General features: G+C 40.9%; 2 protein-coding genes across 2 annotated transcripts in view; both read left to right on the top strand.

Annotated features, from left to right (window-relative positions):
- LOC133617721 (bone morphogenetic protein receptor type-2-like) overlaps positions 1-18,824 on the top strand; it is a 98,246-nt gene extending 79,422 nt beyond the window's left edge. The window contains exons 8-13 of the mRNA XM_061977888.1: positions 2,023-2,183; positions 5,874-6,021; positions 7,780-7,916; positions 8,022-8,194; positions 13,524-14,848; positions 17,216-18,824. Of these exons, the coding sequence (XP_061833872.1) occupies positions 2,023-2,183; positions 5,874-6,021; positions 7,780-7,916; positions 8,022-8,194; positions 13,524-14,848; positions 17,216-17,469 (2,198 nt within the window). The 3' untranslated portion in view covers positions 17,470-18,824. The remainder of the gene's footprint in view (positions 1-2,022; positions 2,184-5,873; positions 6,022-7,779; positions 7,917-8,021; positions 8,195-13,523; positions 14,849-17,215) is intronic.
- Positions 18,825-19,248: 424 nt separating this feature from the next.
- The window catches only part of fam117ba (family with sequence similarity 117 member Ba), an 18,254-nt gene continuing 10,002 nt past the window's right edge, over positions 19,249-27,500 (top strand). Inside the window, exons 1-4 of the mRNA XM_061977935.1 lie at positions 19,249-19,725; positions 24,662-24,875; positions 24,954-25,037; positions 25,115-25,228. Coding sequence (XP_061833919.1) covers positions 24,855-24,875; positions 24,954-25,037; positions 25,115-25,228 — 219 coding nt within the window. The 5' untranslated portion in view covers positions 19,249-19,725; positions 24,662-24,854. The remainder of the gene's footprint in view (positions 19,726-24,661; positions 24,876-24,953; positions 25,038-25,114; positions 25,229-27,500) is intronic.

The following is a 27,500-nucleotide window of genomic DNA, read 5'->3' on the forward strand; positions in this document are numbered from 1 at the left end:
ACGGTTGTTTGTCTATATGTGCCTTGTGATTGGCTGGCATCCAATTTAGGGTCTATGGTTCTTCTTGCCCGAAATCAGCTGGGATATGCTGCTGCTTACCCGCGACCTTAATGAGGATAAGCGGAAATGGCTGGATGGATGGATATTACTTGTGTGCATATTTTGAGTTAATTTATAATTTTGACACAAATACTAAGATATTGACAGAATGTTATGGAACATTTCTTTAAATGTCTTATTTGAATGCATGTAATTTATTTTCTCAGAACTTGATTACAGTTTTATCTAAAGTCTCATCTGGGAGTGAAAACATTGCAATTCATCCGTTGCATTGTTAGCCGCCTCGTGCTATCAGTTTTTCACTATGCACAGAAAATGGAAAGACATGTCTTTTTTTCTCACATAAGTATGGTGAATGATGAACAAAAAAAAGGTGCAGTTTTCTTCTAAACCCTGAGATTGAGATTTGTGTTAAAGGTTAAAATGTTTCAAATGGTGCTAAGTTTATTGCATTAGTGTCTTGTATTATGAAATTAATTGCATTCCTGGCCCGCGGCTTTTTTTGTTTGTTTGCCACAGCACATTATAAAGATAAAATTACACAAGAAAACTATAAAGAAACATAAGCAACATTTTGAAACTTTTAAAAGTAAACTTGCTGTTTGGTCAAAATTATTATATTATTTTATGCTGTTTAATGTTAACATCACATGACTGCACTAATAGTCATCAAAGCTTACAAGAATTCCATCAATCCATCCATTTTCTACCGCTTGTCATTCTTATGACAATAATTATGCTATTTATAGAGTTGAGTTAAGTTGCTAGTGTCCTCTACAATCAGCCTGTTTCAAGTTCAAGCAAGCTAAAGTCAAAACTTACATAAAAAAAGGAATATTTGAGTCAGTGCTAACCACATTTTCTGTGTAGCAGTCAGTGTGAGATAAGGATGTCCAAAGTGCAATGACGATGATAACAATAAACCTACCATAGAAATAATACTAGCAAAAATGTGGGGGGGAAAAAACGCAAAATGGCAAGAAAAAATTTAAATGTTCATAGTAAAAATACTACAAAAAACAAGTGAGTTCCATATTAGGGAGGTTTGAAACATTTTAGTTACCCCTGGGCTACGTGGCTCTGTAGCATGTGTATATTGAAACAAGAGTTACCATAACAACACTAATGCAACACCGCTGTCCCCTGTACTGGGGTTTGGCACCTTTTAAAAGGTTAAGTCCTGTCTTCCAGCCAAGCACTTGTGCCAGTCTGCAACCTGCATACTGCAACTTCCACGTATATTTGTTTGGCTTGGAGTGCTTTGCGTCACTACATTTGGACAAACACATGTTTCCACACTGCATGCACTGCCTGGCCTACTGTTATTTATAGGCTGGCCTCTAGCCTGCATCCGAGTGGTACAAAATGAAGAGAAGGACAAATGGAAACGCGATCCATAATGGGGATCGAGCTGACATGACTATCCCTGAGGCTTAGTGGAATTCCTTCTTAATAGGAAGAACTGACAGCTAAACTGAGCTGACACTCCTTTAGTCCCCCTCATTCTTCTCAACCAGCATGGGTACATGTCACAACAGTCAGATAAGCTTAGAAGTAAAAAGGAAGAGTGAGCTTGCAAAAGCAGTTAGACAAAAATGCAGACGAGAAAGAGGAGTTGGAGCTGCTATCAGGAGAATTGGTCTGGATTTGGTGCAGTCATCAACATCTTCTCCCAATACTTCGTTTGCACACATGCTTACATGAAAGCTCCAGGTCTCCCTCTGCTGGCCAGTATCATTGTTCATGTAGAGGATATGAGGCGATATGGTCATAATCCTTTTGTTGTAGATTAGATTACTTGGTTTGTCTGCCTGTTGACAGTGCATCCTGTTTTGTTGAACAGAGTCATGCGGAGAACAAGATTTGCTTGACTCTGTCATTTATTAATGCATATGATCAAATACTGGCTCAGCTGCTCATGTTCTTGCCTTCTTTGTCACCTTTGTCCTCTTTCCTTCCAAGACATGTACAAGCCAGCGGTCTCCCACAGGGATCTGAACAGTCGGAATATTCTCGTTAAGGCCGATGGCACATGTGTAATCATCGATTTTGGCCTGTCCATGAAGCTGACAGGAAACAGGCCAGCAAGGCACGGAGAAGAAGAAAATGCTGCTATAAGTGAGGTGTGTATGGACCAATAAAAACAGTTCAACTTGTTGTAAAGGGGACCTACTATGCAAAACCAATTTTTCTTACCTATTGGTGCCTGTTTTTGTGTATTGGGGATCTGCATGTGTCCCGAAAATTTGACTATGTTGTCGTTCTTCATACAACTTCCAAACGAGCTCTTTGGAATTTGTCACGTTTTTCCCAAGTGTGGCGCAAGCAAATATATATATATATATATATATACACGTATATACACGTATATACATACACAGGTATATATACATATATATATATATGTATATATACAGTATATATACATATATATATATATATATATGTATATATACAATGTGTGTGTGTGTATATATATATATATATATATTATATTATATATATCAGTGACGTGCGGTGAGGTTCATGACTGGTGAGGCACTGACTTCATCACAGTCAGATTTACAAACATATGAACCCTAAAGAGTATCTTATTCACCATTTGATTGGCAGCAGTTAACGGGTTATGTTTAAAAGCTCATACCAGCATTCTTCCCTGCTTGGCACTCAGCATCAAGGGTTGGAATTGGGGTTTAAGTCACCAAAAATGATTCCCGGGCGCAACGCCGCTGCTGCCCACTGCTCCCCGCACCTCCCAGGGGGTGAGCAAGGGGATGGGTCAAATGCAGAGGACAAATTTCACCACACCTAGTGTGTGTGACAATCATTGGTACTTTAACTTAACTTTAACTTTACACATACAAACTGTAGCACACAAAAAAGCACATTTAATAAAAAAAAACATTATGGTCTTACCTTTACTTATAAATGAAGTCCATGCGCAGCTCCTTTTGAACAAAAGCATCGATAACTTGTTTATAGAAGTCTTCCTTATCTTTCTTCAGTTTTAAAAGTCTCTCTGTCTCGATAGAGATCTTCCTTTAAGTATTACCTCGTGCTTCGATTGAAAGTCCAGTTTAGAAAACTGTTTTATTTTAGATATGTAATCCTCCATGTTAAAAGTCCAGGCAAGAGGAAAAAATAAACAATCGCTGCTAATTGTTGCTGCTTGTTGTCACTTCTTCTGCAGCCGAGTAGTCGCAGAAATGCTCCCTGGGATCACTACCGCCCTCTACCACCAGGAGGCGGGATTACTGCGAGCCTCACACAGTGCGTCTTCGCAGCCGTTTTATGATTGCTCAGCACAATAAATAAGTTACACACATGCAGTTGTTGACAAAATACACTGTACATTATATACCTCAGCTAACTAAACTATGGAAATGTATAATATAATTCATATAGCAATATGGTCTCACTGCACAGCAGGCCAGCAGTTAGCGAGTCATTGCGCAATCCATGGTGAAGCTCAACTCAGTGACGTGCCTCAACTGGCTGGTGACTCACCGCAAGTCTCTTCTCAGTATTTGAACGGCAAATGTGAAAATTCAGCGATTTTCAATAACAAATAATCTAAAACTGGTGAAGTTAAATGGAAAATAACTTTATTGTATAATCACTGGATACATATAACAATTAAAAAAAAAAATTTTTTTTTTACATTTTTTTTCTTTCCATGATGGCACTTGAGGCCCCGCCTCACCTGCCTCCCCTGACTGCACGTCACTGATATATATATATATACACATATATATATATATATATATACACAGGTATATACTGTATATATACACATATACAGTATATATATATATATATATATATATATATATTTATAATGTGTGTGTGTGTATGTATATATATATATATATATATATATATATATAAGCGATTTACCTGGAAGTCCATAAGCTCCTTCGTTTTCTCTATCCTCCTGTTGTGGGGCAGACTGCCTCGTACATGCACATGCATTCTCCGCTGTTACCATTTATAATACCAAGTAGCGTATAGTTCTAGCTTATAGTTGTCAGTTGACTCAGAAGCGCTAAAAACTACAATATGGCTGGTGGGGAGAAGACGCAGTGAAAGGGGAGCCAAGTAAAAAAGACCGCCCACAAAACAGGGCATTTTGAGGAGACGGTCAGAAAGCGGCTTGAAGATGGTTTGTAAAACCTAATCTATGCAAAATTTTGATCAAAGAACCACCATTACATGTTATATAGACCATAATAAAGTGTTTTAAATGTAGAAAAAAAATCATAATATGACCCCTTCAACACTGTCCCATTTATGTTGATAACTAGTTAATGTCGACCAACTCATGGATTTCCATTCCACCATGTTATTACTAAAAAAGTGCCAGCTCAGGTTGACGTCAACCTACACGGTCAACCGCTTTTGTCGAAATTAGATTTGACTTAAGTCTGTCACTACGAGCCTTGATCCCAGATGCACAGTCTGGGTGGAGCAACCCTAATATCTGGGCGTTCCTTGTCAAAGCTGGCCTTGCGCATATTCTCCCAATGACTTAAGTACTTTTTTTCCTACACGCCTCTGAGGTTGCAATAAGTCCAGGGTCCTGGTAAGGGGAAACATTATATTGCACTTAAAGTTTCGATACAGCGAATACCACACATAATAAATGATAAAGACACTTCCAAAACGCTATTAAATCTATTCTGATTGCCTCAATTGAGACAACTAGAAACATCCATTGAGATAAGGATAAATGACATTAATGCCACTATGAATTAACTATCAAAAATCAAAATACACATAATTTACCTGTTTTGTCTCTGCTTGAGAGGAAAAAAAGGGTCTTGACCACGCATATCGGCCGCGTTTGGACATTGTGGGGAATTTAATGCATAGATTAAAGCCATCATTTAACTATGCGACATCTAATAGAGATGACATCTATCAAAAGCTATGAAGGTATGAATCAATTTAAATCAATGAATTCAATTGATATTTTGACATTTATTGTCACTCTCCAACTTGCGCACACACATGCACACAAGTTGCAGACAAACTGCTGTCCATGCAAGCCCCTGTGATATGTCACAACTTCACAAACCGTTGTACTAACCAGAACTCTTAACATCACACATCAAGAAGTAAAACAAAGTTTAGTCTTCAGAGTTAAATTTAGCCAGGAAAAGGACACTGCTGTGTGTACATGTAAGAGGACTCAAATCACGATGACATGACAAGCACAGATTTAAAGTTTTATGATTTTTACACAGCAAAAAAATAGTATATTAGTTAAAAATATCACCAGAGCTCCCCTTCATTCACAACTTAAACACTTGTTTCTCCTTTACGCGTGGGCGCACTTACCACATTATAACACAAACTAGAGAATAGAGAATATGGCCCATAAAGCACAACTTTTAATGTTTTCTTGTCAAATTTGATTCACCGGAAGAAACATATTTGCGCCTGTATAAAAGCTTTGTTGTGGTTATAATCAAAACATAATACGAAATTAGATACAATTATAAATTAGAATATGAAGTACAATAATCAAAATATAAATATGCACAAATGGAAGAGAACAACAATCAAAAACGTTTTATTATCACCATTTAATCCTTATCTCTCTTATATCTCTTAGTAAAAGTGCAAACAATAGTTTTGGTAATATGTTGACAACCTCTTATGTCGATGTGAGTCACCCAGTTCCAGGGGCTTTGACTACAATGGGTTCCACTATAACAGTAAAGTAATGAGAAGGATGTAGTAGGGCATTGCAATGAAAACATATTTAAAATGACATGTTTGTATGTTTCACATTCTTAACATTTTTGTAGGTGGGCACCATCCGCTACATGGCACCAGAGGTGCTGGAAGGAGCAGTCAACCTACGGGACTGTGAGTCTGCTCTAAAGCAGGTGGACATGTACGCCCTAGGCCTGGTCTACTGGGAGACCTTCATGAGATGTACCGATCTTTTCCCCGGTAAGACATTTAACATAGTGTAAATCAATATTATGAGGGCATAGAGTTCTCGATCGATGGTAACAATAATAATACATTTGATTTAGAAGCGCTTTTCTTAAAAACCCAGACACTTTACAGTAGTGGTTTTTCAAATTTTTTTCCACCAAGTACTACCTCAGAAATCCATTGGCTCTCCAAGTGCAACCATAATGACCAACATTAAGATACAGTAGCATAGTAGGCCTGAATATTAATTAACAACAAGGCAGCAGTTTTATTTAACAAGTATATTTTAAATGTTTGGCCACTGTAACATTACACACAGTTTGAACAGTAACAGTGTGTTTGAATATTTAATTAAGTGATTCTTTGGTGTAATAACAGAAGGAGCCCGCGTACCTCTAGTGGTACTCATACCGAAGTTTGAAAATCACTGGTTTACAGTAAGCTATAAAAGTACACTTATTAGAATAGAAAAAGTAATGCATACAGAAATATAAGTCATTCAGTTAAAAACAGAAAACAACTAGGCACCGAATAAAATAAAAGCATTAAAGTTCAGAAGCTTGATTTAAAAAGGTGAGTTTTTGCATGAATTTTAAAGGTGGACAGGTTAGTGGAGTTACAGGCGGGAACGGGGATAACACAGATTGCCATGTTTCGGCCCTTTTTCCGTAGCGAGTACATGCTACCATTATGCATCTCAGTGAGAAGGTTAACTTACTTAAAAGAGAAGGTTAGCTCACTTAAAAACTGTTGATCAATATCAGCAGTGAAATGCAGTTAAGTAGCTCTTTGTAGCTATAAAAATAACTGGAAAATAATATAGTTAAATAAACAACAGTAGAACACACCTCAGTTTTTAGTATTCAGTTCCAAAAGGTCTGACAAAATCATGCATTTTTCCCCATTAGAAATAATGTAAATCCAATTCATCCGTTGCAGACACCCAAAAAGGTGAAATACATGTACTGTAAATGCAAATGGAATGGATAAATTGAAATGTCTGTTTACATTTACACAGGTGCTCAAAGGGCGCAAACTTTACAATGTAATTTTATGCGTTACATCCCGCCCTTTTACAGTACGTAACACATACACGCACATTAGCTTTGGGTGTTGTTAGCTAATAATAAAATGTATATAGTTGGTGTTAGCTGTCATTAAATGTATATATTCTATCGTAACAACAACTTGACTGCAAATTGGTTGTTGCTTCTCATGGACTGCTTTTGTAAGTGTACACACGCTCCTTGTGCGTACGTGTTGACGAGACAGGGTAAGTGACAACCGTAAACACCAAATTTTTTTTTTTTGTCCCGGGAAAAAAATGTATTACATAAAGTTAGTAATTGTGAAAAATAAAGATAGTTTTAAAATAAATAACGTTCTTTTTAACAACTAATGGTAACATAAGATAGCTATATTTTTTTTGGTATGAAAAATAACTGTGAACAAGTTGTAAACAGCCCATTTAACATGACCTTTATTAGAGACGATCAGTGCTGGCACTGACAACTTTCATTGATGCCATGGTGGCTTATTCAGGGTACCCAAGGGTGTCTTAAATTGTCTTGAATTCTATCAACATCTCGTAAGAAGTCCTAAATTGGTCTTATAATTGAGGTACCGCTGTACTTTGCTTGTAAAATAAAATTGGCGTCTGACCAGGCAATGTATTTTGGCCTTCTTAGGTTTAACCTTTGCATTATTCATTTAAAAGGCTAAAGTCAGGTACTACATTCCTCCTTCTCACGGATTTACAACAACCTCTAGGTGAATCTGTACCAGAGTACCAGATGGCCTTCCAGGCGGAAGCCGGCAACCACCCGACGTTTGAGGATATGCAGGTGCTGGTGTCGAGGGAGAAACAGCGGCCCAAATTCCCAGAGGCCTGGAAAGAGAACAGCTTGGTACGTTTGGTACAAATCTAAAATGAGACAACAAAATAGGTTCCTTTGCCATCACAATCATTAATCTGTTGATGGTTAACGGTTAAAGTATACATTATGCGGCAGGCGGTTCGCTCTCTAAAAGAGACGATGGAAGATTGCTGGGACCAGGATGCCGAGGCCCGTCTCACAGCCCAGTGTGCCGAGGAACGGCTGGCAGAGCTGCTCCTCATTTGGGACCGCTCCAAATCCGTCAGCCCTACGCTCAACCCCATGTCCACCACACTGCATAATGAAAGGTAAATCTCCAGTGTTTGCAGGTTTCGAATTTAACCACGGCAAGTGCCGTAACCACCCTTGTCACTTACACAACGTAATGTTCTAAAAAATTGACCAGCATCGACGGCAAGAACATGCCGTGACCGCCCTTGACTTTTTACTTGTTAATGGACTAGGGATGTAACGATAAACGGTATAATGATAAACCGCAGTAAAATTCCACACGGGTAGTAATTCCGTTAAAATTTTTAATTACAGAAAAAACTTCATTAATTAATGCATTTTAGGCAACACTGCTTACTTCCTGAAGACTGAAGCGCCACAGCATTTGCGCATGTGCACTAGAGCCATTCGGTTCGCGAAACATGGCGGCGACTTCACGTACTTTGCTTTGAAAATGTTCCCTCCAAGCTAACGGAGCCAATCGCTTCGTTTCACTTCATTTCACTCGCTTCTACTTCCGTGGAGACTCGGTGTGCGATTAAGAGCGCAATGCTGTTGGAGGAGAAAAATATTTGATGTTGCAGTTTCATTTTGAACGTGCAGCTAGCGTCCTTCCGTCAGCTGCTGGGAGAGTGACCATGCAACAGGCAATGTGTTGGGAACGTTGCCACAACTTCTTTATAAAGTCTGTAGTTTGTTTAATGGGTTGGTCACTCGTTCTTTATTTTAACTGCTAATTTTGTTAGTGTTCCAATAACATCAATACTAGCTCAAATGTTTTGTCATCTTATCAAATTGAACGCTGGCTGAGTTATTGGTGAGGCACAAAAATTGTGTATTTGATGTATTTGTTTATTTACTTGTTTATTTGACTTTATCTTCATTAGCCAAATTGCTTTTTGTTTTTTATTGATATCAATAAGTTAACACCCTGTTTTTTACAATACTTGTTTTTTTAATTCCACAAACTAATTACTTTAATAACCATTCATGTGATATAGCATTTTGTTAATGTTACTTGGTGTATAATTAATACCTACATGACACATTTCTGCTCAAACGTTCAATGGATGTGTCCAGATATAGCATGTACATGTACACACATGAGTGCATGTACATGTATGTACATAACTTAAGAAATACCTCTTTATGAAAATGTAAAAATAGAGATAAAGGAAGGCATCGTGTAATAAAAAAACCTGACACGCTGATACTATTAATGAACAAAAACACAAATATTTGTCTTTACATATATAGATAACGTTTATATAGAGCATTTTTATTAGATATTACAAATGACATGATGGCGTCGCATTCACACCCCTTAAATAATGAATACCGTATTTTCCGCACTATAAGGCGCACCGGATTATTAGCCGCACCTTCAATGAATGGCATATTTCATAACTTTGTCCACCAATAAGCCGCCCCGGACTATAAGCCGCGCCTACGCTGCACTAAAGGGAATGTCAAAAAAACAGTCAGATAGGTCAGTCAAACTTTAATAATATATTAAAAACCAGCGTTCTAACAACTCTGTTCACTCCCAAAATGTACGCAAATGTGCAATCACAAACATAGTAAAATTCAAAATAGTGCAGAGCAATAGCAACATAATGTTGCTCGAACGTTAATGTCTCAACACACAAAATAAACATAGCGCTCACTTTCTGAAGTTATTCTTCATTCGTAAATCCTTAGTCTTCGGTGTCCGAAGTGAAAAGTTGGGCAAATGTGAGATCCAAAATGGCCGGTTCCGTCTCGTCGAAGTCATCGGAGTCAGTGTCACTGTTATCCAGCAGTTCTGTGAATCCTGCCTTCCGGAAAGCTCGGACCACAGTTGTGACCGAAATATCTGCCCAGGCATTTACGATCCACTGGCAGATGTTGGCGTCGTCTGGCGCTGCCTCCCTGTCTTAGTGAATGTGTGTTCGCCTTCTGTCATCCATTGTTCCCACGCAGTTAGCAGTCTAGCTTCGAATGCCCTGTTGACACCAATATTTAGCGGCTGGAGGTCTTTTGTCAATCCACCCGGAATCACGGCGAGTATTGAATTAAGCGCGTAAGCGTGTCTCTTATTGTGATGTTATGAGCTAGCAAATATAACAACTACACTACCCAGCATGCAACGATAGTTACGAGCATGCGCGGTAGCCCTGAGAAGCGTTGTATGCTGGCAGTTAGAATGTGGTTATGAGCACGCTGTGAGTAAACGTTGAGAACTCAGTTAACACGCCTCGTCTGCATTATTTATAATTAGACAGACAACACACTTAATAGGAGCCATTTTGGGGTCTTTACATAAACACACAAATGGAAATGAAACGTCACATATCCCAGCATGCACCGCGCGCTTCTTCTTCTTCCGGGGGCGGGTGGTTGCTTACAGTACAAGAAGAAGCGCTTCCTGTTCTATGGGGGCGGGTGCTTACCTTGGCGGTTGCTTGCGTAGAAGAAGAAGCGCTTCCTGCTCTACCGGGAAAAAAGATGGCGGCTGTTTACCGAAGTTGCGAGAACGAAACTTTATGAAAATGAATCTTAATATTTATCCATATATAAAGCGCACCGGGTTAAAAGCCGCACTGTCAGCTTTTGAGTAAATTTGTGGTTTTTAGGTGCGGCTAATGGTGCGGAAAATACGGTAACCATGATTTCAATATTAATAAAAAATCATCTTAATTATTATTTTGCCCATTTATAATCGTGCAGTCCTACATGTAAGACTAAACCTCATATATGAGCACTGTTTTTATCTATATGGACAAAAAGTGTCAAAAGGGTGCCATCTTGTGACATTTTCACATTTATTTTTATTTATTCATAGTATTATTTTGTTTCTGCCATATTACTTTGTTTATAATGCTTGTGTTGCTTTCATGTGCACATTCAACTTTCTACACATTTTGAATGTGTTTTTGTTTTTTAAAATAAAACTTGGTTAAAGGATTTCAGTATAAGTAGTTTTTGAGCACATTTAAAATTACAACGATAATAATAAGAAATGTTCATACCGTGACATCCCTATAATGGACAATTGTAACGTAATTGTTTCGTTGAATAAATTGATTAAAAACACCCCGAAATGACTTTTTTTCTTACATTTTCAACTGTTTAAGACATCGCATAATTAACGTTAATCGGTATAAACAACAAAGGCGCAGCCATTTTGGAAGCGTGTGTCAAAGGTTAACCGACAATGAGAACAGCCGAGTTGTTCTGAGATTTTCCGAGAGCTACACTAGTTGCATCAGAGTCTGGAAGGACGTCAGGTGTTCGGTGAATTTAGGTCTGGCAGCTCTCAAAATGCAGAGTAAGGAACGAATCAAACTGAGATAGGCTCCAGCACCCCCCGCCACCCCAAAAAGAGACTAGCGGTAGAAAATGGATGGATGGATGGAACGAATCAAAAAAAGAAAACACGAACAATAACAGGCTCTTGGGGAAAAATGTAGCAAGCTACACATCTTCTTTAGGTAGGTTAATTTCATAGTTTAAATGGAGTGCTAAATTAGTCAATGTTGTTTATGTGCTTTATCGTAAATATATATATATTTTTATTTTTATTTTGATTCGTGGCTGTCTGTGGATTTGCTTACTTTTTTGTAAACGTTGAACATAAGTTGCTGATGTAAACAATAATGGAATGAAAATTGCATGGCGTTTTATATATTTGTTTGTACACAAGTATACTAAAGATTAATACAAGTTAGGTCATACACTGTATGATAAAGTCTATTTCAGTGTATTGACATTTAATTATTTGGATATCATATACCGTATTTTTCGGAATATAAGTCGCACCGGAGTATAAGTCGCACCTGCCGAAAATGCATAATAAAAAAGGAAAAAAACATATATAAGTGGCACTGGAGCCCGGCCAAACTATGAAAAAAACTGCGACTTATAGTCCGAAAAATACGGTACTTGTATACTTACCGGTATGTTTGCCTTGGTGCCCTTCCAAATTGCCTTGGTGCCCTAAAATATGAGCCCTCCTTTAAGGCAACACTTGCCTTGACCTTAAAAATATCAAATATGAGGCCTGTGTTTGGCCACACATACATTTGGACTGCCACAAATAAATGTGGCGCTACCTTCTAATAATTATCCATGTTTATGCGGAGAAACCTTTTACTTTGACTGGTAAATAAATAAATAAATAATGATAAATGGGTTATATTTGTATAGCGCTTTTCTACCTTCAAGGTACTCAAAGCGCTTTGACAGTATTTCCACATTCACCCATTCACACACACATTCACACACTGATGGCAGGAGCTGCCATGCAAGGCGCTAACCAGCAGCCATCAGGAGCAAGGGTGAAGTGTCTTGCCCAAGGACACAACAGACGTGACTAGGATGGTAGAAGGTGGGGATTGAACCCCAGTAACCAGCAACCCTCCGATTGCTGGCACGGCCACTCTACCAACTTCGCCACGCCGTCCCCTTTGACTGTGCCATATCTGTACAGCAGATATGGGCATCTACATCAGATTTAAGATGTTAAAAAAATCTTAAATTATTATTTACATATGGGACTTCCCGTGTGCAAGATTGTGGTGGGCCGTAGTTTGGGAACACCTGCTTTTATGGAAAACTGCTCTTTTTGGGGCAATTTTGCCAATTATTCACAATCCCTATGTGAGATAAGAACACACGTATGACATGTAGTTTGTACTGCAGGCAGGTCGTAAATATTTTGGTTGAATAGACTTTCTTGATATAGTTTTTATATTCCCGATGCAACTCAAAGGCGCAGCAGCTTCAGGAACTCACGTTACCTCTCGATTCTCAATAGTAGCCTAAGGCGCTGTGAGCAATCTGCTGTGTCACTACACCATAAAAATAGTTCCTCTGTTAGTTCCTACAATATCAATGTCGCTATAACTTCGGTAATATGCAGGTCACAGGATGTAAATGGAGCTTGTTGGTAGTTTTTGATATTATTTTTAAAGTGCTTTATAGTTGAAGTAGAAGCTGTCTTAGCCACCTCATGCTCAGTTTTTTTTTTACTATCGAGAAAGCATAAAACAGGGAGAGATGTATGTTCTTGTCTCACAAGAATTTCAGATGATGAGCAAAGATTTTTTGGAAAAATGCAGTTTTCCTTTAAGAGTAATGTTTGAAGCATTAATTGCTTCAACGAAGTATGTGTGGTGTGTTATTAATAATATAATATCATTGCAGTCGGAATGACAGCTGTTTATTTAGTAAATAGCCCCTGACTATTTAATGGTTTAGCTATTATGGTTAATCTGCACATGATATGACTATGACATGTTAAGATTACAGTTTGACACTTACTGTATGCGAGTTTATTTGCTGCCGTAGTTTGTATTAATATGCAATATAATATATTCAAAACTGTCCCCCAGCTATTTAAATGCCCTCTTTATTTCCTTTCAGAAACCGTGTGACACCCAAGTCTGGCCCGTATGCTGACCATTCCTCCACCTACATTGAAGAGCATGAAGGTGTGGCTAAAAACACACAGGCCGACACTACTGGGTCTGCAAGCGGACGAGTGGCGGTCGGAGTCGGGGAGAGAAACAGGAACTCCATCAACCAAGAACGCCAGCAGCAAGCAAATGCCCGACTGCCGAGCCCAGAAGGTAGCAGCACCAGTGGAGCTGGCTTGGGCCTCAGAGGGAGCCCCTCTGCCTCTACCACAACCACCACGATTATTTCTGAGTCTGAAGGGACATCAGGGGGAGCCACAGTCCCTGTCTGCCTTCACCTAACTCAGGAAGATTTGGAGACCACCAAGCTTGACCCTAAAGAGGTGGACAAGAACCTGAAGGAGAGCTCAGACGAGAACTTGATGGAGCACTCACAAAAGCAATTCTGCTCACCAGACCCACTGAGCCCAGGCAGTTCTAGCTTGCTGTACCCCCTTATCAAGATGGCCAATGAGGCATCAGGCATGTCAGACCCTGCTGCTTCTATGCCTGCCACCATCTTCCCTCTACCAAAGCAGCAGAATCTGCCCAAAAGGCCATCCAGTTTGTCCCTGCGCAACAAGCCCACTAAGAAGGAGTCATCATCCTCTTCACTGAAATTTAAGTTTGGACGGTCTGGAAAATCCAACCTACGACAGGTGGAGGGATCAAAAATAAACAGTGGAGGAGTACCAGTTCCAAACATGGCGGCTGAGGCTCACCGGGGCACAACCATAAACAACATACCTGCTTTGCAAGACGTGCATGCCAACGGAAGCATAAATGGCACCATTAACAGTCAGACCAGCGGCACCATCCCTTCTGTGGCCACAGGTGGCGATACAGGTTTTGGAGGATCCAATCTAATTCCGAATGGAACTGGAGTGTTACGGTCTGAAGACAGTCGCCTCAGCTTTGGTATCATCACAGCCAGCCCTGACGAACACGAGCCACTTCTGAGCCGGGAGCAGCCAGATCCCAGCGACGCGTCTTCGAGCATGGCCGTGCTGCGCTCAGCCCGACCGAACACTAACAACAACAACAGCAACACAGGCTGCGGCGATGGCGAGAGTGGCGGAGAGAGCGAGGGAGGAGACGAGGACACAAGTGCGCAGGCAGAAAGTGGGGATATCTGCGGGCCCACGGGAGAAAGCATGGGGCCTTGTCCCGGAGCCTCAGACTTCCCGGTTACCATGCGAGAGGACTCCATGCTCAGGCAGCCCAGAGCTCGCAGACCTGAAAGACCCAACTCCTTGGACCTGTCCTCCACCACGCAGGACTTAGCCTCATTTGGTGAGAAGCCAGAATCCATGTTTGGTATCCATCACACTGACTTCTTCTCATTTACATTTTTTTACATTTAATTAAGGGTAGCAGAGCACGTCATCATAATATAATTTCCAGATTCCAGAAAAAATGTTAAATAAAGAACAGACATATTGAGTTGGTAATTGTAAAATGATAATGGAACGCTTCATATTCCGTTATTTTAAGGGGTCTCGCCAACACTATGTGGGCCATCCCACTGAATAGGTGCCATTTGCTTGTTAAAACTCTCAAAATAAACATACACTTCTGTCTTTTTGCAACTCTGAATCTGATAATACATACATTATAATAATAATGGATTATATTTATATAGCGCTTTTCTAGACACTGATATTGCTATACAGAATGATAACTGAGAACCCATCATTCATTCACTTCACATCCACATATGGTGGTGGTAAGCTACATTTCTAGCTACAGCTAAGGGAAATGTGGCTGCCAAATTGCCTTTATGGCCTCCACCACCAAACAGTCATTCATACACAGTGTAAGTGGCACTGGGAGCAAGGTGGGTGAAGTGTCTTGCCCAAGAACACACTCAGGTGGCAGAAGCTGGATTCGAATCAGGGGCCCTCGTGTTGCTGGATTGCCGTTATCATATGAGCCATCCCAGGCAAATCGCTTTAATTTTTGTACAACCTTACTAAGTCGAAGATGTGCTCACTTGAGTAAAAGTCTGTTTGTAGCCTATAATATAGTAGAATGGTGTCCATAAGCTCATTGTGATTCAACAAAAAAAATGGTATTAACAAATTACTTTAAAAAATATATATATTTTGATAACAGGATTGTGCTGAGATTTGATCTTTTATCTTTAGCTTCTTATCAAAACAATCTAAATGCAGTCTGTTGGTTAAGGTTTGATGATAACCAACACATACAAATGTTTTCATGACTATTTACAGTGGGTTAAAAAGTGTTTGATCCCCTGCTGATTTTTTAAGTTCACCTTCTTAGAAAGATATGAACAGTATTTTAAAAGGTTTGTTTTAACATTCATTCATTTTGTATACCGCTTATCCATAATTAGGGATGAAGCATTTCCCCGCTGGTCACCAGCCAATCGCAGGGACATTTAGACAAACAACTGCTCACGCTCTCTCACATTCACTCCTACGGACAATTTTGCGTCTCCAATTGCTCTTACAAATATATTTATAACCTTAGTTTAAAAGAGTCATATTAGGATTTTTTTCTACTTTTATAACACTTCATTTTGGTCTACATAACATGTAATGATGATTCTTTGGTCAAAATGTTGCATATTTTTTGCTGTAAAGGCCTATCCACTTTTTGGCTGCTTCTAAAAACGGTTCGTTTAGAGGCAAATGTTGTTAGATGCAAATTAAACCCTCCTTACAATGCCCCCACACCCACGCTAACTACACTTTTGTCCCCGCCCCACCACTACGTTTGCTACCCAGTAAACCATGCTCCAAGCTATATCGCGAACGTAGTAACGGATTATATTTTGCTAACTGGTCCATTGCCAAACACAGATCAGATCAAACAAACACTGATCCAATTAAAAATATTTTTAGGAAATTCCTTCTTTATTATGCTGGAGGATGGTGATGTTATTGCCCCACAGTAGAAGGCTAAGCTAGCTACACAACAACTTCAGCTCACATTGCTAATGTATCATGCACACATTTCTAACCTACTGTTATTACTTACCCTTTCATTGTCTCCTCCATTGCCATTAATAGTAGTTTTTTCCCAAAATAATTTTTTTTGTGAAAGGTTGTGGGTGAAGCAGAACTCTTCTTTGCACACACTCAAAGGGACTTCTTCACAGCTGAATGCAAATTGCCATAAATCATAAAAGTTAAAAGTAAGCACTTTTTACTTCAGATGAGGCTAAAAGTTTGTGCCGTGACTTGTGCTAGTTAAGCCAACAGAGCATTTTCCTTCATTGAGTTTCCTCGTCAACATGATGTAGCACAGCCGGATTTACATAAATTAGAATAGGTTGACTCACGCAAGGATGCTCGGGTAATTTACTGTATATGGATAATTTGCTGATGTCACACTTGAACAAAATGTCCCACTTAAATAAAATTCCAAATGGACCGTTTGGAGGACGTAGCAAGGAAGGCAAGATTGTTTTATAAGTATATCTGCAATGCCTCCAAAGTTTGATTTCAAACTTTAGGGACTTATGCAGATCCCAAATACACATAAGCAGGTACCAGTAGGTAAGAAATGTTAGTTTTGCAATTTCAGGACCACTTAAATGTTTTCACCCCTACAGGAGGACAGCTGGTATTACATACGATCATGAAATCTGCCCAAATGGTGATGCTAATGACTGTTAATTCCTGTTTGCAGGTGAGGTTTTGGGGCAGCCAGACAGCGCCTTAGATACAGGCGAAAAGATCAAGAAACGCGTCAAGACACCATATTCACTGAAGAAATGGCGGCCAACGTCGTGGGTTATCTCCACAGACGCCAGGGGCCTTGAGGTCAACAACAACGGGTCTGGTCGTAGCCAAGGCCACTGTCACAATAGGCCCAAGTCCACTTCAGCCATCTATTTCTGTGGCGGAGATTTTGGCGGCGAGCGTGGTGACACACACGTGTGAGCATACCACCCTTTGATGAAGACTGAACAAACCAACTGAGCATTTTTTGGGGTGGGAGGAGAAGGGGGGTCTGCTCACCTCTAAATCAGCAAGAGGAAGCTACGGGGAGTCGTGTGCCCTAAGAATCGAATCTGGTCATGCAGCAGTTAAGGTCTCGCTGCTGTGTCTTTTAGATGACACCATTGCTTTAAACTGAATCCAAGCTATGCAGCATTCTCTCCACCCGCATCCTGCATCGTATCATCATTGTGTGCGTCCGCTCTTCACAAGCAGCCAAGTCTTTTTGTTCCGCTTGCACTTTGAGCCGATGAAATCGCCGTTTGGTCCCGCTCTGTCCCATCATAACTGCACGGCCGCATGGTCTCCTAACATGGTGGCAAAATACAATCAAAGCGCTCCTGTTTTTTTTTTTTTTTGGACTAGTGCAAAGCCCTGTTGAGAAGAAACGGTCTTAAAAGACAAAACTGTTCATTTGTATTTCCTTGTTATTGTATGCAACATATTTTGTCCTTCACTATTCATGTGTTTATCATTGTAATTGTGCAATGGGATTTAGATTTTAGATGCTTTTGCTCTTTTAGCATCCCTGTTATTTTGGACATTGTTTTTAACCCATATTTTAAATATGTCAATCTTCTTTGCACTTATGATTAGTCACAATCGTTATGCTTCATGCTACTCTTGTGAACCCACCCCTGAGGAGAAACAAATGACAATCCTTCTCTTTTTCCTAAGGAGGGTATAAACAATCAAGCTCATCTGACAGGAAGCGTTTTCCTGGAACTTTTACCACCCCTATTCCACACAATCAAACTATCAATGGCATCTTTTTGTGCTCACAATCTCGTCCCAGTGTGACCTGGCCTCTGTTTAACTTTCTGGATGTGACGGAAATTACAACCCAGACAACATGTCCTGTTGTGCTCTTTGGAAGTGTGCTGGAAATAAAAGAAAGACAACCAAATTCTTTCAAAAGCACGCTGAATATAATTTCTGTTCCTACTGGTTACATTGCTTGGTATTTGAATGGGTGGTTCTGTGTTTGTGTGTTTAAGTAAGTTGCTTTGCTGGAGTCCAGCGCTGTACACTCAATGCTTGTTTTCATCGTGTATCCTCTGTGCCACTTCAGGACCGATTTAAAAAAAAAAAAAAGGTTTCATTTATGTTTTTGTAATTTGTATGTAAGAAGAAAAAAACCCTTTATTTGCATAACTTTTATGGGATTCTGTGTTGTAGTCAATGCACATTGATGGCCTTTGATTCCATTGCTTTACATTTGCTCAATACAGTTTCTGTAAAAAAATGTCAAGTTATTATTGCAGAAATAAATCTCAATAAATGTGTGAAATATTTAACTGTTTTGTATGTCTACGTTATTATGTTCATAAGCGCTGTGTGCATTGATTTGTGCGTGGTAAAGGTCGTCATAAAATGATAATTTAGCCACATGAGGACGACATTTCCCCATTTCTTATAAAGACGTGTTTACTTGACTGCTCTCTGCTCTCGCGCCCTAGCAACTGCAGCATCAGCACGAGGAGCAAGCGTCGGGGAGCTACGTCAGCATCAAGGCGTCTTTCGTTATAGCAGACCGGAAAACTGTCCGCTTCCAAAGTAAAGCCATGCTACGTGTACTTATTACACTTCACTGGCAAATACACGGGTCAAGTACACTGAGCTAGAGCTCACACAAAATGTTGGTCTGGTATCAATAATCAGAATCGCAATGCATTTTTAAAACATTTCGATCGCATTTATAGCGTGCATTATTTTGAAACCACCGGAAGTTGCATATATTTCTTCTGCCTTCACAGTGGTCCCACCGTTGTGCCAAGCCAAGCTAGCCGAGCATCACCGCTCTCTTCTTTCTTTCCCTTCTGTGTGCTGCCCCGCTTTTGGTTTTATATTACTTTGCGACATCATCCAGACTCTAGCAGGCTCAAAAGGGGCCGGGCGCGTTCTTTCCTTTTCCGAACATTCTCTCTCTTCGACCGTGAAGCGTTTTTTTCGCTAGCCGCCTCTATCGCAACGGAAAAACACCCATCCATCCATCCAGCGACGACCTCCTGTATCACCCTTTTTATCATCAACAATTGTCGTCTTCCTTTTACATGTGCGTGTTTTTTTATGCGTGTCCATGACGAAACAGCCTTCCTCGGTTTTTATAGCATATTAGGAGGCGACGAGCATCAATCGGGCGGACGGGAAGCTCCCATGCTGCTTTGCGCACCTCGCGACAAGAACGCACCTTCACAGGTAAGTGACGACAGCATTTCCTCATTTGCAGCGTCAGATTTAAAAGGCGGCGTCGTGCACTTGTACTGTAATACATTAGTCCGGTAGTAAAACGTATTTTATTTGTTGTTGTTTCCTTGTGACGTCACTCGCTGCGTGTTTCTATGGCCACGTAATGTTTGTAACATGCCGGCTTCGCTTTCACTAAAATTAAGTTCAGCCTCAAGCGCTATGGGAACAGTGGCTGACAGGTGCACATGCGCAGTAGCGTCCAAATGCCAAAACAAACACATGTAATGGGAAAATTCACATAAACGGCAAAATTTAAAAAAAATGCTGCAAATCCCCAAAACAGCTGCATGGAAGAAATGCTGCAGGTTAATGGAACAAAATGGAAGTTGGCCAGGCTACCAGGGGCACCAGACCAGAGGGATCCATCCATCCATCCATTCTGTCTTTAAAGACATGAGCGTGATGCCAGAAGAAAGTTGGAATGGAAACGTCAATTTTTCTTTGTCTTTTATTAAACAAGTGGATGTAAAAACGGATTGCTCATAGTAGGGGTCGGCAACCTTTACCACTCAAAGAGCCATTTTGACCCGTTTCACAAATTAAAGAAAACAATGGGAGACACAACTCTTTTGAAATTTAAAATGAAATAACACTGCATACAAAGTTTTTTTTTGCTTTGTGCTATGTATAAACCAGTGGTCTCAGACACGCGGCCCGTGAGACGTTATTTTGCGGCCCGCACATTCATCCATCCATCTTCCGCTTATCCGAGGTCGGGTCGCGGGGGCAGCAGCCTAAGCAGGGAAGCCCAGACTTCCCTCTCCCCAGGCACTTCATCCAGCTCTTCCCAGGGGATCCCGAGGCGTTCCCAGGCCAGCCGAGAGACATAGTCTTCCCAACATGTGTCCTGGGTCTTCCCCGTGGCCTCCTACCTGTTGGACGTGCCCTAAACACCTCCCTAGGGAGGCGGTCGGGTGGCATCCTGACCAGATGCCCGAACCACCTCATCTGGCTCCTCTTGATGTGGAGGAGCAGCGGCTTTACTTTGAGCTCCCCCCGGATGACAGAGCTCCTCACCCTATCTCTAAGGGAGAGCCCTGCCACCCGGCGGAGGAAACTCACTTCGGCCGCTTGTACTCGTGATCTTGTCCTTTCGGTCATAACCCAAAGCTCATGACCATAGGTGAGGATGGTAATGTAGATCGACCGGTAAATTGAGAGCTTTGCCTTCCGGCTCAGCTCCTTCTTCACCACAACGGATCGATACAGGCCCGCACCTTAATATGAAAATTGAATGTTAGTGCAGCCCGCAAGTTTTATATAAATGGCGCTTGACAGCGTCATATTTGCCCACCGTCCCGATTTTCCTGGGAGATTCCTGTAATTCAGGGCTACTATCCTTTCAAATGTCTGCTGATTTTTACCCAAATAACACTTATAGAGCGTGCCGTGATGGCACTGCCATAAGCGCCCTGTACAGCCTGTACTAACAGCGTGCCAGCCCGGTTACAGGTTGTATCTGGCTTCTGCCTCCACACGTAAGTGACTGCAAGGCATACTTGGTCAACAGCCATACAGGTTTACACTGAGGGTAGCGATATAAACAACTTTAACACTCTTACTAATATGCGCCTCAATATGAACCCACACCAAACAAGAATGACAAACACATTTTGGGAGAACATCCGCACCGTAACACAACATAAACACAACAGAACAAATACCCAGAATCCCATGTATCCCTAACTCTTCCGCGCTACATTATACACCCCCCAACCCTGCCCCCCCCCCCCCCACACACACACACACACACACACAAACATCAACCCCCCCCTCCGTGCGTCGGTTGAGGTGGGCGGGGTTTGGTGGTAGCGGGGGTGTATAATATAGCGCGGAATAGTTAGGGATGCATGGGATTCTGGGTATTTGTTCTGTTGTGTTTATGTTGTGTTACGGTGCGGATGTTCTCCCAAAATGTAAAGCGACTTTGGGTACTTAGAAAAGCGCTATATAAATCCCAGGTATTATTAAATCCCAGGTATTAAAATGTGTTTGTCACTCTTGTTTGGTGTGGGTTCACATTGTGGCGCATATTAGTAAGAGCGTTAAAGTTGTTTAAATCGCCACCCTCAGTGTAACCTGTATGGCTGTTGACCAAGTATGCCTTGCAGTCACTTACGTGTATAGGCATAAACTCCATACAACATGTGACTGGGCCGCCACGCAGATAGTATGAAAAAAGCTGACGCGACGACAGGTTGAAAAGGACTCTGAAGACAGTGCCATCACGGCACGCCCTCACTGGTGTTGTCCTGGTGATAGTCGGAGGATGGTTATCCCGGGAGAATTTCGGGAGAGGCACTGAAATTCGGAAGTGTCCCGGAAAAATCGGTGGGGTCGGCAAGTAAGCAGCTGAGCCGCTTCAGACTGATCAAAGAGCCGCATGCGGCTCCGGAGCCACGGGTTGCCGACCCTTGCTCTATAGTATTTTAACATAATGCTTATTAAAAAGATAGCTGTCTTAGGTTTGACACCTCTGGCAACCTGGCTAACTTTTGTTTTGTTCTATGAGTTTGGAACATTTCTCTCATGCTGCAGGTTGTTTGTGATTTTGGCATTTGGAGCATTTTTATTTTTGCATTTGTTTTGGATCCTGCAGCATTTATGCAACTGCAGAATTTCCCCCCGGCAGCACGGTGGAACAGGGGTTAGTGCAGGGGTCGGGAACCTTTTTGGCTGAGAGAGCCATGAAAGACAAATATTTTCAAATGTATTTCCGTGAGAGCCATATAATATTTTTTAACACTGAATACAACTAAATACGTGCACTTTTAAGTAAGACCAACATTTTTAGAGTATAATAAGTATCTTATTCTTTTTAATAATATTGTTATTCTGAAGCTAACCAATAATAAATAAAATACTTCTTGCCGTTAAGCGACTTCTTGAACAGGTTCAGTAGAAAACGGATGGATGGATTCAAATGCATGAGAATGTTTTATATTTTGAACGTTATTTTTTACACTGTGATTACCAGCTGAATTATTCATTAGTTATAGTGTTAAGCAATGTCAGCTAAGATTTATCTGAGAGCCAGATGCAGTCATCAAAAGAGCCACATCTGGCTCGAGAGCCCTAGGTTCCCTACCCCTGGGTTAGTGCGTCTGCCTCACAATACGAAGGTCCTGGGTTCGATCCTGCGCTCGGGATCTTTCTGTGTGGAGTTTGCATGTCCTCCCTGTGACTGCGTGGGTTCCCTCCGGGTACTCCGGCTTCCTCCCACCTCCAAAGACATGCACCTGGGGATAGGTTGATTGGCAACACTAAATTGACCCTCGTGTGTGAATGTGAGTGTGAATGTTGTCTGTCTATCTGTGTTGGCCCGGCGATGAGGTGGCGACTTGTCCAGGGTGTACCCCGCCTTCCGCCCGATTGTAGCTAAGATAGGCTCCAGCACCCCCCGCGACCCCGAAGGGAATAAGCGGTAGAAAATGGATGGATGGATGGATGGATGGATGGAAGAATTTTCCCCTTTGCATTTGTTTTATGGAGTTTGTGTGTTGTTTTTGCCCCTGTCAGCCATCAAGTGACTTGCAGAACATACAATAAAGTGGAAGATTGGTACACACAACTGCAGCATGTTTGTGTGGTTAAAAATCGGCCTGTTTTTCCCCCTAGCAACAGTGACATGTGCCGGGCAAAAAGACCCTGGCCGAATTCTTCTACTAGAAATCCTAATGCAAAGAGGATGCTGGCAGCCCAATTGTGTGCTGGTGCTGCCCCCTCCCCATGTTAGGGGGTGGGCTGGTCAATCCAGACAGCGGTAGTGCTGACAGATGCAGAGGGTGCATCCGTTTATTTTCACAAATATCCATGTTTGGTTGTGTTGTTTACATTGTTATATTGTTTTATATTTTGTTAAATTGTTTACAAACTCTGGGAATTCGTTGTTGGGCAGAAGAGAAGGCGTTGCGGGGTAAAAAGCAAGAATATTTGAATGAGAGCTAATATTTGTTTACTCTTGACTTTATTTTGCTCAAACAATTAATAATGGAATCGTTTTATTATTTTGTTGACATTGTGGGGAAGGCGTGGTGCGGTTGGGAGAGTGGCCGTGCCAGCAACCTGAGGGTTCCTGGTTCAATCCCCACCTTCTACCAACCTCGTCACGTCCGTTGGGTTCTTGAGCAAGACACTTCACCCTTGCTCCTGATGGGTCGTGGTTAGGGCCTTGCATGGCAGCTCCCGCCATCAGTGTGTGAATGTGTGTGTGAATGTGGAAATAGTGTCAAAGCGCTTTGAGTACCTTGAAGGTAGAAAAGCGCTATAAAAGTATAACCCATTTACCACTTACTATTTATAGTTGTAAAAAAAAATTGAAATAAATTAGGACCTCAACAAATTGACCTTCAATTGAAACAAAATTGAGCAATATAATTAATTCATTGATTATTGTTGGTTTTGATTGTTTCATCTATATCTAGTATATATTTATGAATCCTACCGTGTTACTTTCAGTTTTATTTCAGTATTATTCATTCATTTATCTTTAATCTCTAGACTTTATTTCATTCTATCAATTTGATTTCTATTCTTGAATATATATGTTATTTAATTGACTCTTTATGCATATGTATATCATTTCAACACATTTTTATAGTTGTCTTAGTTTTTTTAGTTTTTATTTAGATGTTTTTATTCGACTCACTTTTTGTTCTTTCAAAAGCGATCACAAAATCATTCAAGAATCAGTATCGGATTGACTTGATTTCGGGTCGATACCCAATTTGCAGCATCCCCCGTTTCCCCCCAAACCTCCCCCCACCTTAAACGGTGTGAATGGGTTGGGAGGATTATCATCAATCTGGTCGCCGACCCAGACTCCATAAGACGGCTGATCCTGTCTTGTTTACCGCATTGACACGTGATGTGTTTACATTTCCAGGACAACCTTCCTCATCCTCGGTGGCCTTAACTTCAACCTTCCTCCTGGTGGTGCTTCTCCGGCATCCTCCTTCATTCTCCTCTCTGCTCCCCGCCATTGTGTCCAGCTGTGGCCCTCACAGGGTGCGACCGCTGGTGCTCACCTGACAGGTCCTTGGCCTCAGGACGACTGGCAGCACCAGCAGCTTTCCTACATGAGGGACAAAGCCACGCAGGTTGTGGATAAATACAAACTATAGTTTGAATACAAATATGTCATTCATTAATGATAATAATGTTTATGTGTACGCTAGACCCCCAGGGCCTGGGCAGATGAGAGGAGGCGGGGCTCTCACAAGCGCTCAGCCTCCTGCGGGAGCACTGACCAGCTCAAGGAGGTCACTTCACTCTTCCTGTTTTGATTGTAGTCACACAACCATAAACAAGCACACTCTGAACACAAACTTCCTTTCAGATTGCCAAACTGCGTCAGCAACTCCAGCGCAGCAAGCGGAGCAGTCGCCATCGGAGGGACAAAGAACGCAAGTCGCCGTTCAATGGCGGCAGCCACGCCATCATGCAGTCGCAGGTGACCATGTGCATGTCTGTGTGTAACAGTAGATTGTGTCCCTGATGCACTTTTGAGGTTTACACTGCTCGCAGTCTCGCTTATGGCCAGCAGGAGACAGCCTTGAATTATTTTTATCAGACTTGTGTATAGAGGGAGAACGGACAACTAAAGGAGAGGTGCCATGTTTGGTACCAAGGATGTGTGCGGCTGTGCCCAGAAGCATGCAATTGAGTCATTCTGACGTTAGTTTTCCTGACAAAATAAACCAAAATTATACGTCTAAATATGGTTCCTGGCGAACCTTTACTTCCCATATTTCTCTCCTTTCAGGGTTGCGGGAAACGTATGCCATTGATTCCTGCATTCTTTTCGAGTAGCGCATCCCCATGCCGCAAAACAGGGCATGTTTACACGGCGAACACTCCTCAGTTAAAATAAATGTATAATGAGAAAGTGCAGTGTCGCTTAGTTGCAGCTTCAAACTGGTACCTAACATGGCGCCCTGTAGTCAAGTGAGTGCCTTTTGATCAATCGTTGAGAAGATCGCTTGAAACCAGGTTGTCCATACTCTCTCTATACACGACTCTAATTTTTATTGAAACTCTAATGTTTATCCTTGCGTTTTGTTATTTCTATTTTGAACAGGAAATTAATACCTACATTTAAAAGAAAAAACTATCTAATTATACATTTTTCTTGCTTTTCCTGCTGATGGTCATAAATACATATATATATATATATATATATATATATATATATATATATATATATATATATATATATATATATATATATATATATATGTGTGTATACATACATAACTGTTATGTATGTGTGTGTGCATATATATATATATATATATATATATATATATATATATAATAATATATATATATATATATATATATATACAGTCGTGCTCATAAGTTTACATACCCTGTGAGAATTTATGATTTTTTGGCCATTCTTCAGAGAATATGAATGATCACACAAAAACCTTTCTTCCACTCATGCTTAATGGTTGTGTGAAGCTATTTATTGGCAAACAACTGTGTTTACTCTTTTTAAATCAAAATGACAAAAGAAAGTACCCAAATGACCCTGATCAAAAGTTTACATACCCCAGTGACTTTGATCTGATAAAATGCACGAAAGTTGACACAAACAGGTTTGAATGGCTAATCAAGGTTCCAATCCTCACCTGTGACATGTTTGTTTGTAATTAGTGTGTGTGTATAAAAGGTCAGTGAGTTTCTGGGCTTCTGACAGACCATTGCATCTTTCATCCAGTGCTGCACAAATGTTTCTGGATTCTGAGTCATGGGGAAGACAAAATAATTGTCAAAGGATCTGCGAGAAAGGGTAATTGAACTGCATAAAACAGGAAAGGGGGATAAAAAGATATCCAAGGAATTGAGAATGCCAATCAGCAGTGTTCAAACACTGATTAAGAAGTGGAAAATGAGGGATTCAGGTAGACCAGCAAAGATTTCAGCCACAACTGCCAGGAAAATTGTTCGTGATGCAAAGAAAAATCCACAAATAACTTCAGTTGAAATACAGGACTCTCTGAAAAATTGTGGTGTGGCTGTTTCAAGATGCACAATAAGGAGGCACTTGAAGAAAAATGGGCTGCATGGTCGAGTCGCCAGAAGAAAGCCATTTCTGTGCAAATGTCACAAAGACAAGCCTCAAAACTTCTGGAACAAAGTAATTTGGAGTGATGAGACCAAAATTTTACTTTTTGGCCAGGGACGGCGTGGCGAAGTTGGTAGAGTGGCCCTGCCAGCAATCGGAGGATTGCTGGTTACTGGGGTTCAATCCCCACCTTCTACCATCCTAGTCACGTCCGTTGTGTCCTTGGGCAAGACACTTCACCCTTGCTCCTGATGGGTGCTGGTTGACAGCTCCCGCCATCAGTGTGTGAATGTGTGTGTGAATGGGTGAATGTGGAAATACTGTCAAAGCGCTTTGAGTACCTTGAAGGTAGAAAAGCGCTATACAAGTATAACCCATTTATCATTTAATTACCTTTTCTCGCAGATCCTTTGACAATTATTTTGCCTTCCCCATGACTCCGAATCCAGAAACATCTGTGCAGCACTGGATGAAAGATGCAATGGTCTGTCAGAAGCCCAGAAACTCACTGACCTTTTATACACACACATTAATTAAAAACAAACAGGTCACAGGTGAGGATTGGAACCTTGATTAGCCATTCAAACCTATTTGTGTCAACTTTTGTGCATGTTTTATCAGATCAAAGTCACTGGGGTATGTAAACTTTTGA

The sequence above is a fragment of the Nerophis lumbriciformis genome, linkage group LG01, assembly GCF_033978685.3.
Source record: "Nerophis lumbriciformis linkage group LG01, RoL_Nlum_v2.1, whole genome shotgun sequence".
In the NCBI taxonomy this organism is placed as follows: Eukaryota; Metazoa; Chordata; class Actinopteri; order Syngnathiformes; family Syngnathidae; genus Nerophis; species Nerophis lumbriciformis.